At 38.7% G+C, this 11,864-nt stretch overlaps 1 protein-coding gene across 2 annotated transcripts; it reads right to left on the bottom strand.

Annotated features, from left to right (window-relative positions):
* Window positions 1-2,005: 2,005 nt before the first annotated feature.
* Window positions 2,006-11,249, bottom strand: TMEM267 (transmembrane protein 267). Of its 2 annotated transcripts, none has more exons than XM_070736382.1 (3): window positions 10,986-11,249; window positions 7,603-8,048; window positions 2,006-4,562 (listed from the first exon to the last, which is right to left on the bottom strand). In XM_070736382.1, exons 2-3 carry the CDS (start codon window positions 7,924-7,926, stop codon window positions 4,227-4,229), a joined length of 660 nt encoding a protein of 219 aa, XP_070592483.1. In that variant the 5' UTR covers window positions 7,927-8,048; window positions 10,986-11,249; the 3' UTR covers window positions 2,006-4,226. The 2 variants fall into 2 exon arrangements, with proteins under 2 accessions (XP_070592483.1, XP_070592484.1); XM_070736383.1 differs by having other exon boundaries at window positions 7,603-7,990; window positions 10,986-11,146.
* Between the last annotated feature and the right edge of the window lie 615 nt (window positions 11,250-11,864).

Raw genomic sequence — 11,864 nt, 5'->3', positions numbered from 1 at the left:
TTTACATTTCAGACATAACAAACACCTACTGACAAAATTTTCCCTGCAAACCAATTTGCTCTATTTAATGGTTCTGCCTACATTTCAGATAATGCTTATATTCCATCCTGAGAGTGCACCTCAAATATAACTTGAATTAAAAAAAGACATTTTCATGAACAAGGTCACATGTTAAAGAGACTGGTAGAATTTAATAGAATTCACTGGCAATTCATAAATCACAAAATACTCCAGGTCCAAATCTGAGTGCAGGATTTTGGGGGTAAAAATGAATTCGTGCTCAAAAGTTTTGCCTCTATTTCTCTAAACTTGGGTTAAAAGGATACCACTGATTTCATGTTCTCAGTGTTTCAACACTTGCAATTATCTTATTGGAAAAAAGAATCCTGCAGGTTATGGAGGACTTGAAACGGCATTAGCCAAAGCCAGTAAAACAAATGTGCACAGTACTGTTGCTATCATTATTCTGTTCATGTACATTGGAAGAAATTGTATTGTTTCTTTATCTTGATAGCTATGCTATGCAAACTAGAAATGCTGGTTTTTTTAAAAAAAATTCCCCTTGGCCATGTTTCCTGCAAATTGCACACTAGGTAGCATTTAGCATGAGTTACTACATTATGTACTGTCAAAAAAACAAGAGCAATTTCAACTTCCCATTGTGATGAAATTATTAAAATTTTCTTCAAATTTATTATTCTGAGTTGGTCTAATTTCTTTCATTTAGGACAAAACAGGTTGTTTGATGCAATTTCCTATTGTTAATATGTAATGTGTGGGAAATAGAACAAATGAGACCTATGAAATCTTTGTTATCTCCCTCTCAGCACAACCCACTTCATGGATACTTATGGGGAAAGCAAGAAGTAGGTGTAAATAAGTACAACTCTCAACTTACAACTATAATTGAGCGCACAATTTTGATTGCTAAGTTGGGTGACGAGATTGTTCCCTATTTTACTTTTTTTTTGTGCAGAGGTCATTAACCAAACACGGCAATCATTTTGTGAACATACTGGATGTTAAACATGGGCCATACTCTGGAGCAGTTTTTGTTGGAAGCAAATCAGTGTTTCGATGAAAATATTGTAAAATGTGGTCATGTGAGCATGCAGCACTGCAAGTAGCCGTAAATGTGGGCTGAATGCAGTGCAGACACTTTTCTAACAGTCTCAAAATGGGTGACCAGTGCGGTCAGGTGATAGGGAAAGCAAGGAGGATGCTTGGCTACATAGCTGGAGGTATAACAAGCAGGAAGAGGGAGATTGTGATTCCGCTGTATAGAGCGCTAGTGAGACCACATTTGGAATACTATGTTCAGCTTTGGAGACCTCACCTAGAAAAAGATATTGATAAAATTGAACGGGTCCAAAGACGGGCTACAAAAATGGTGGAAGGATTTAAGCATAAAACTTATCAGGAAAGACTTCATGAACTCAATTTGTATAGTCTGGAGGACAGAAGGGAAAGGGGGGATATAATCGAAACATTTAAATATGTTAAAGGGTTAAATAAGGTTCAGGAGGGAAGTGTTTTTAATAGGAAAGTGAACACAGGAACAAGGGGGCACAATCTGAGGTTAGTTAGGGGAAAGATCAGAAGCAACGTGAGAAAATATAATTTAACCGAAAGAGTAGTAGATGCTTGTAGAACAACTTTCAGCAGATGTGGTTGGTAAATCCACAGTAACTGAATTCAAACATGCCTGGGATAAACATACTGTATATCCATCCTAAGATAAAATACAGGAAATAGTATACGGGCAGAGGTCTTTTATAGTATAACGTCTTTTTCTGCCGTCAATCTTCTATGTTTCTATGAATGCTAATTGCCCAAATTGGATCCTGTGATTGCATCGGAACTATGAATCTGAATTATAAGTCTTATTTTTGGGGTCAGTCATAATTTGGCATGTTTGCCAAGTGACCGGCCACAAGTCAAGAACTACCTGTATTAAAGATACTTGTTGCCTTGAATTGAAAGAAAGGACATTTCAAACAGCAGGTATTTAAAGCAGTTTTAATGCAAAAGGAGTATCATTGGAAAACATTCACAGAAAATCACTATTCCTGATTCCACTTTGTGTATTTCTCAAGACAAGCGAATATGTGTGCATGTATATAAATAAAGCAACAGAAGCACATAACAAAACAACAACAAAAGACAATGAGCAGTTGTGGATGTGCCATTATTGAAGGTTTTAAAGAAGAGACTTGACTGCCTTAGTCGGAAAGTCTCCTCCCTGAGCCTGGAGTAAGACTAGAAGACCTCCACAATCCCTTCCAACTCTGTTATTTATCCGGATTGCTTAGAAGAAGTTCTCGATAGTTTGCAATATTGCACTTTTCAATATTCTTTTGTAAACCAAAAGGAATACGAACATTCAATAGAAGCAGAAAATATTTTAATTGGCACCAACTCTTTCAGGAATGTCATTTCTTTTATGATTTCAGTGAAAATCCTGAAAGCAAATGCATTTATGTTCATATCAGAACGTTACAGGCAATACAATACATTTTTCGTTTTAGCAGTTTTATATTCTTCATAAAATGGAAATCATTTCATTTCGAAATCAGAACATCTCTCCAGTATTCTGAATGTTAAAGAACCTGTCTGGCAAAAGAATAGTCTGCCTGTTATTACATAATATTCCACTCATCTTACCCCATCTCATCTCACTTGGACTTAAGAACTTAGAGGCATAAAAGAGGACAGTACAAAATATTCAATATTAGTTTGCATGTAGTGTCATTCATGAGAACGTGAATGAAGTACCACTCTTCAAACTGCTAAGGCAGCTGTGTCTTTTGCAATATAGATGCAGCCGCTTTAAAATCTGTTCCTGGTTATTCTCAGCATGCATCTGCACCAGCCACTTTCCTTTGATGGTGGTCCCACTGTTACTATGTTTTCCCCAAAATAAAACCCCATCTATTTTTTTTTTGGCACCAAAAAAGGCACCAAGTCTTGTTTTTTGGAGGGATGGGGATGTCGTCCACGGACTCACTTCACTTGTGGAGTCCTTTTTGCTTTCAGAAGCCTTCAGGAACTTTTTGCAGTGGCAAGGCTTTCCTGAAGGCTTGTGCAGCTGATAATAGAGTCCCAGATCAATCCGGAGCTCTGTTATCGACTGCAGAGACCTTCAGGAAAGCCTTGCTGGCTGCAAGGAAGCTGTGTGCGAGGCCCAGCTGCAAGTGTCCAAAGGTAAGTAGTAGAGCAGCTCTACCCTTGCATCCTCATCTTAGCTTAATTTTTATCCATGCATGCACCCTGGTGTGGGTGGGGTCTTAATCAGGACTTATTTTCAGGGTAGGGTTTTTATTGGGCACACATGTAAAAATCAAGCTAGGACTTACTTTCAGGGGTAGGTAATATTTTCAGAGAAACATGTACACACATAGACACACAGAGATACTGTAGCTTTTGTTGTACAAGCTTTCCAAAACATGTGGCCGCTGTCATGATTTTTTTTTAAAAAAATCCCTTATTTTGTATACCTACCTGTTGGCAAAGAATTTCTTTTGAATACTTTGCACAACCCTACCAAAATATAGATTTTTAGGGAGCTGGCATTAACTCCAAAGGCCCCTATTTCTTGCTATCTTTTAATAAAGTGCAGTGTCCCTAGTGTTATATTTTCCTAAATAACGTACAGTGTTGAATTTTAAACTTTTTATCAGTGATGCTGTTCACATTTTCAAAATGGTGCAGATACAGCTGACAATATCTATGGCAAATACTTAAAGCAGAAGATACAGGAGAATATCTAAGTAATGCTGAGACAGATAGCATTTTATCCATGTTGGTCCATCTTTCAAGGGAAGCAGAGGGCGTCAGCTGCCTAGAAATCTACAATAACAGCTTCTATACAGTAAACCCTCTTGTCCCGATGTTAAACAGATGCCAAATCAGAGGAAATGTATTTTGTTTGCTTTCTGAAACTATAATCCATTTATTAAAAGGGGTTTTAGCCACTAGGTTCAGGCAAGACAAACCATGATTGGGACCAGCATCTATTTACAGACAACAAAAACAGATAACCATAAAATCTAAAAAAATGGAGCTACTAATAAATTAATGGTCCCCAACAGTCACACATTACCTTGTGCAGCAGTGACCACAGGAAATCAACGTTGTTTCTTTAGACTATGTAACATCAACTTTGACCTAGTTCAATAATCAGGGGGAAAAAAACATTTTCAAGAACAGAACCATCTTCAATCTCTTTACACATCGATACGAATCCCATGTTTTATCGACATCAGTTCTCTTGTTCCCGTCAAATACAAAAGAAAAGAACAGAGATGGGGTAAAGTTGCGGTGACGGCCACATAAAGCCAGTAAGGCAGGGGTACCGTCTTTCCAAAGGGGCAGATCCACAGGCCGTGGCGTATCCCATCTCGAACATGATGCGAAGTCCAGGAGATGAACATCATCCAGGGAAGAAAGCACCAGGAATCCTTCAGCTTGAGAAGGTGCATAATGAACTTTAACACCAGGCACACAACTGGAATCACAGTAGAACAGTGAAGAAACGGTCTTTGTGGGAGAGACAAGGCAGCCTGAGGGAGGGGGGAAAAAGGTACAATCCTAACTGGTATTGGAAAGGAAAATATTTTTTTTTTAAAAAGGGAAAAAAGTATATAACAGCTGCACCAATTTTGTTGATTTGCATTTTATCTATCTATCTATCTATCTATCTATCTATCTATCTATCTATCTATCTATCTATCTATCTATCTATCTATCTATCTATCTATCTATCTATCTACCTACCTACCTACCTACCTACCTATTGGATTTGTATGCCGCCCCTCTCCGGAGAGTCGGGGCGGCTAACAGCAACAATAAAGCAGTGTACAATAGTAGTCTGATGTTAGAAACAATTAAAAACCCATTAATATACATACATACATACCATGCATAGAATTGTAACGGCCTAGGGGGAAGAGGGTCTCAATTCCCCCATGCCTGATGGCAGAGGTGGGTTTTAAGCAGCTTACGAAAGGCAAGGAGGGTGGGGGCAATTCTAATCTTTGGGGGCCGGGGCCGCCACAGAGAAGGCTCTTCCCCTGGGTACCGCCAAGCGACATTCTTTAGTTGACGGGATCCGGAGAAGATCCACTCTGTGGGACCTAACTGGTCGCTGGGATTCGTGCAGTAGAAGGCGGTCCCTGAGATAATCTGGTCCGGTGCCATGAAGGGCTTTATAGGTCATAACCCTATGCCCTGGATTATCAAGACAATAAAAAATGAGTGTATTTAAAAACTTGCTCCTTCTGGTTTTTTTAAGTAGATTAAGCCTCAGTTCTAGAACAGATGGATATTTTCCTCTATGAAATAAGGCAACTATTATATTTAGTCTATTTCACCTGTGGTTGGTAGCTTATGTGAACCAGAAGTGAGGAACATAAATTATGATCACAATGAATGGATAAGCCTTCCATGCTTCCATCTATCAAACTTTTAAAAAACCAAGTCACTTAAATACAACATTTATTTATTTATTTATTTATTTATTTTATTTTATTTTATTTTATTTTATTTGTATGCTGCCCCACTCCGCAGACTCGGGGCGGCATACAACATTAATCCTACTGAATAAAAATTTGTAGATAGGAGTTAAATGAGAATTAGAAATCCTGCATGTAAAATCAGTACAGTACATTTAAATTCTTTTAAAAGTGTGCCATCTACTGGAAAACGGTGTAACAAAACAATTTGATTGCTACCTGTTTTAAAATGTTAGAGAGCAGATCTTTTAAAAACATATCAAAATTGAATGCTAAATTATTTCACCCTGCTCTGTGGTGATCATTTTTATTTCAAATACATATGTTCCTCTTAAATACTCTCTCCAAAAAGAGGAAACACAAACCAGAAACTAAATCTTTTTTTGATGAAATTTTAAAGTAAAATTTTCCAACTGTATTTTAACTGGGCATACACACTTCACTTATAATTCTCTATCAAGCATTTTTAATAAACTATAATTTTATGATAGCAGTATACTTTCACATATGGAAATTCCAAGTTTAAAAAGCCTGAATATTAAGCCTGATTTCTAGTTGAGTAACTTGCCTATTAAACAGCACAACAAACCTTGCTATTATTCCAAGGATCTTGAAATATCTGAAGTGTATGGAATGGGAAAAACAGAGCAGCATTATCATTATGTTTAGTTGATTATAGAGTTTTTATATCTGATGACATGCTAGTTTCCCCCTCCTTAGCTAAGGAACCAATCGACCTGCCAATGAGAACACTATAGAAAGGTGCTTAAGGACAAGGGCACCACTCAGCATAGAAACAGTATACAGTAATGCAATTTTTCTATTACACTAGCCTTTTTTTAATTGATTTTCAGTCTCAATATTTCCACCATTTTTTAGAAAGTTTCTTTCCATTTTTTTAGCTATGGCATTCAACAAAGAGATGGAAAGAGTTGATAAACAATGAGCTTTCATCCTCTCCAGTGTAAATACAGGTGACAATGAAGATATTCTGGAAAGACAAATATTAAACTCCAGAATTTCCTCTAGAAAAACCTGGGAAGATCTGTCTCTGGGATTATACAATTTCTTTTCATAGCAAATACATCCAATAAATTTAGGCTGGTATTGTAGGTTAATAGAATGAATGAGTGATTTCACCCTAAAATTAAATGTAAATAATTACTCTCTAGCTTTGGACAGCAAACGGCATTAAAAGCTGGCCAAGTTTCTTTTCAAATTCGCAGGCAAGAAGGGGTCACATCAGGGTGGCCCCCACAAAATACTACTTTTATTATCCATAAAAATTGAAACTTAAGACATGTCCTGAAGTGAAAGGTTATTGTGAAAAAATACATAATTGGCTGCAAGACATAACAGGAAGAGCAATGGAATACACCCCAGAATACTTCTTACTTGGAATAATAAGAAAACAACATCCCCAGAACATTCAATACTACATATCATAACAATGTCGAGAATCGCATATGCACAATGTTGGAAGGACAATCAAACACCACCAGGAAATGTATTAATAGATAATGGATATTTTATCATAGAAACATAGAAGATTGACGGCAGAAAAAGACCTCATGGTCCATATAAGGGCAGACTAGATGGACCATGAGGTCTTTTTCTGCTGTCAATCTTCTATGTTTCTATGATAAAATATACAGATGTGCTGAAATGGACGTATTAAATATTGAACTCAAAGGACAAAATGACTCATACTACTATGAAATATGGACAAAATGGTACAATTGGACTAGGAAAAAATAAAGGAAAGACTGTGAGACAATGTGAGACAAAGATGTGAGATTTTATAAATATAACAAATATTGTATATCAACAAAAACCAATTTATGAAAATGGGTGTAGATCTGTGTTACAATATTATGTTTAAAATCGAAAACCAATAAAAATTGTAACTTAGAAGTCTGCTAAATAAAATCGCTAAAACATGAAGTCATGATTGTAATATAAAAAGTTTTAAACCAATTTTTTTGATTTAAAAATAAAAAATAAACCAATGTTTATATTACTCTTGAAAGTAATATTTACTCATAAATATTCTGGAAATTCCAGGCAAAGAAACTTATATTTTGCTTACCTTTAGTGAAAGGGAGCCAGCTAGAATAAAGTGATCCATATCAATCACAGAGGAGAGGAAACCAGCTAAAATTACTTCTGTAAAGTCACTTTTCTTCTTGAGTCCAATCACTATTGCCCATGACCACAGTCCTATAATACCATGCACCATATTATCAGACAACGCCCGGAGCCAGTAAGTTTGCTGAATGAAAGAAAATTGAAGAAGTCTATCTGCTAAATAGCAGAAAATTCCCAGGCATAGACTTGAAATAACAGATGCTGTGCTGAACAACTGGAGAAGAGCATTGGCTTTTTCAGTCTCAGATGCCATAGCAAGCAGCATGTTTCCATGCACACAATCTCATCAGGGTACATACAGCCCATTGTCCGTAAAATCTTCAGGCATTCTGCAATTGTCACAAAGAAACATTAAGGGAAGCCTTAACAATTCTGATACTCTTCTTCCTTAAATAAGCAAAAATATAACAGAAATCAGTGAAATAATTATCTCTGTAAACGTATTTTTAGGTCACACTCCCATAGAAAGAAAACTTTGTTCCCTGGATACAGTTTGTAACATTTTTCACATTTTGACATCACTGTATTTTCAAAAGTTGGTAATGAAACATCTGTAAGAAAACAAGCAAGCTCAGAGATTACCCAAAACCCCTTATATCTTTTATCGTTTTTATTTTACTTCTCTCTTAAGCCCTTTTAAATATCTTTACATGTTCGCTTGTCTAACCTTCCTCTCTCACCAAAGGACATATTGCATTTCACAAAATAATCATCCGATGCTAAATGCAGGATAAAATCAAGTTTCAATATCATTTCATCCTGAAATATAGTTTGTACCCAGCATTCAAAAAGTATCATCTCAGATTATCTCAGGGACCGCCTTCTGCTGCACGAATCCCAGCGACCAGTTAGAATGGGTCTTCTCCGGGTCCCGTCAACTAAACCATGCCGCTTGGAGGGACCCAGGGGAAGAGCCTTCTCTGTGGTGGCCCCCGGCCCTCTGGAACCAACTCCCCCCAGAGATTAGAATTGCCCCCACCCTCCTTGCCTTTCGTAAGCTCCTTAAAACCCACCTCTGCCGTCAGGCATGGGAGAACTGAGATGATCTTTCCCCCTGGGCCTTTACAATTTCATGTGCGGTATGTCTGTATGTATGTTTGGTTTTTTATATTAATGGTTTTTAAAATCATTTTTAGTATTTATTGGATTATTATTGTACATTGTTTTATTGCTGTTGTTAGCCGCCCCGAGTCTTCGGAGAGGGGCGGCATACAAATCCAATAAATAAATAAATCATCCCCATTTTGCTATTCTACTCTTTCCAATCTTTCTTTTTACTGCTTGTGTTTAGTTATAAAATTACTGCTACATATAATCTACCCCCAACTACCCCCCTCCCGAGATCTGTACTGTCCCCATCCTACTGGCCTTAAAAACCTGGCTTTGCCAGCAGGCCTGGGGGCCATGAGTGACTAACACTCTTCAATTCCAGCCACAGTAGGACTGCTAGACATGAGATGATTGTGTTAATGGTATTTTAAACTGTTTTATATTGTTTTATTGTTGTAAGGCACCCAGAGTCTCTTTGGAGTGGGCGGTATACAAATTAAACAAACAAACAACCCCCCTGCTCAGGCAAGAAACCATATACTATTTCAGACTAATGGTTATCCACTATCTTCTTAAAAAATTCTAATGTTGGAGCATTCACAATTTCTGGAGGCCAGTTGTTCCACTGATTAATTATTGAAGTAAATTATCTCAATTTACTGCAATTCTTGAGTCAAGCTTGACTCCTATGATTATTGCCCAGGTAGCTTTTGTGGCAACCATTCAAGTGATTTTTGCTTTTGCCTTTTTTAAAAGAAAAAAGTTTTCCAATCTAGTCCAGAGCCCCAGAGCCCCCAGTCTCCCCTTCCACTTTACAGCAATCCACGATTTAGTTCTGAGATTAAACCAAATCAATTCAGAGCTAGCTGGCTACTGCTCCCATGCTCCCCACTAAAACAGGGGTAGGCAAAATTGGCTCTTCTATGACTGGTGAACTTCAACTCCAAGAATTCCTTTAAAATATATATATATATATAAAATTTATTAATTTTTAATAACAACAGAAACACACTGCATAAAACACAGCGCACAGTGATATATGCTCCCACCACCCAACATAATTCATTCAAACCCCTCCACCAAAATGAGGGTGTACCTTTTGTCTATCATTTTAAACCAAGAACATTACAATATTTACAAATTGTAGAGTGATTGCAGTTTATACCTTGGTCTTGAATTCTACTAACCATATAACCTCTAAACCTGTCCCATCATCCCATCGGTTCTTTCATTTTATTTTCATTAATCACATTCATCTTTATATCCATAATTTCAAACTGAATGTGTTCCACCATGTACTGGTACCAATTTTGTATTGTCCATTTTGTTGCATCCTTCCAGCCTAGGACTATTACCGCTTGGGCATTTTCTATAGCTACTTCTTTAATTTCTCTAAGTTCAACCATGTCACTCCTTATTACTAATACTGCCATCTCCTTTGTAATTACCCATTTTATATTTAACATCCTGTTAATTTCCCCTTGTGCCTCTTTCCAGAATTTCTGCACTACCAAACACTCTCAAAACAAGTGCATAAACACCTCTCTCATGCTAGCTCAGGAATTCTGGGAGTTGAAGTCCACATGCCACAGAAGAGCCAGCTTTGTCTATCCCTTGCCTTATATAGCAGGGATAGGCAAAGTTGGCCCTTCTATCACTTGTGGACTTCAACTTCCAGAATTCCCGAGCCAATCATGCTAGCTCAGGAATTCTGGGAGTTGAAGTCCACACGCCACAGAAGAGCCAACTTTGCCTACCCCTTGCCCTACATAAATATCCACACAATTAAGCCCACATATAAACATCCACTCAATTCACCCCCCACACCGCCTTCAATCACCCTTCCAACCACAGGGCCTCGCCTGCCAGAACGGCCCAGCCGGTCCACCCAGGAGGCTCAGCCGGCCAAGGCTTTATCCAAGCGCGAAAGATGCAGGGATGGAGTCCGGGAAGGGGCGGGGGGAGACGACTTCGTAGCCATGGCTGCCCGATGCCCGCCTTTCTGCGGTCTCTTGCAGGTGAGCGCAACGAGGACTCCCCCACTCCCCGTTGAATTTCTGCTTGGGAATAAAGGCAGGGACACCCCCCCCCCCCAAGAAAAGCCGAGCTCCCCATTGACGACGCCCCTCTCGCCCACGAGCCGCTCTCCCTTGTCAGCTGCTTCTGCCCCTTCGGGTTGCCCCAAAAAGGAATTCCCGGCTTCAGGGGATTTGGGGGTACCTGTTCTTTCTCCCCCCGCCCCGCGGCCACAACCGCCCCGCTCGCTTCGCTCACCTCCCACCGGCCCGAGCTGAGGAGCCCATTCACCGCCGCCACCGCACGCGCGCGCAGCATTGTGGGACGGCCGCCCGGCTGCAGGAAAGCAGAAGGCCCGCCTAATCCACCGCCCTCCCTCGGTGGTGTTTCCCCGGCTCTTGCCGCTAGCACATTCAGCATCTGTGCGGCAGGTTGGGGCTGGCTGGCTGAACATGAAGGGTGTATTTTTAAAGGCCTGGGAAATAAAAGGGATAGTCGCATGTTGTTAAAAGTCTCTTGGGCTTCGTTTTATGAAAAAACAGGGTTTTGTTTTTTAAAAAAATACAGATATGGAGATTTAGATGGAAATTTTCAGTTTTCTTGGTAATGTTATTGAAGGGGTTTGGCAGAGCCTTCCAACAGGATGTAAAGGGCTTTTATTTTCAAGATAAACTTGCAACCCAGGGATTTCCTTTTGGTCTCCCATCCAAGGACTAAACCAGGCTGACCTTGCTTAGATCCACCAGAAAATATACTGCTGGGGAAAAAAATAAAGGGAACACTCAAATAACACATCCTAGATCTGAATGAATGAAATATTCTCATTGAATACTTTGTTCTGTACAAAGGTGAATGTGCACAACATGTGAAAATGATTGCCAATCTGTTGTTTCCTAAGTGGACAGTTTGATTTCACAGAAGTTTGATTTATTTGGAGTTATATTTGATTTATTTGCCACCCAACTCCAAAGGACTCTGGGCAGCTTACAAACCATCAACCATATTGATGGTTGATCCTAACAGAAGCTAATTAAATACTTTCATTATAATTTTTTGTATGTTATGATTAATTAGATCTTTTTTATATTTAATTTTAGTCCCATTTCTCAATGTGGTTTTTCTATCTTTCTTTCTATC

The sequence above is a fragment of the Erythrolamprus reginae genome, chromosome 2 (genome assembly GCF_031021105.1).
Source record: "Erythrolamprus reginae isolate rEryReg1 chromosome 2, rEryReg1.hap1, whole genome shotgun sequence".
In the NCBI taxonomy this organism is placed as follows: Eukaryota; Metazoa; Chordata; class Lepidosauria; order Squamata; family Dipsadidae; genus Erythrolamprus; species Erythrolamprus reginae.
Note: the sequence above shows the minus strand (reverse complement) of the source record. Positions and strands in the feature narration are given on the sequence as shown.

Excerpts from the sequence above, each read along its gene's own strand:
- TMEM267 (XM_070736382.1), bottom strand. The coding sequence starts at position 7,926 with ATGCTGCTTGCTATGGCATCTGAGACTGAAAAAGCCAATGCTCTTCTC. Across the intron at positions 4,563-7,602 it reads CTGGCTCCCTTTCACTAAAG|GCTGCCTTGTCTCTCCCACA; the intron begins GTAAGCAAAATA and ends CCCCTCCCTCAG.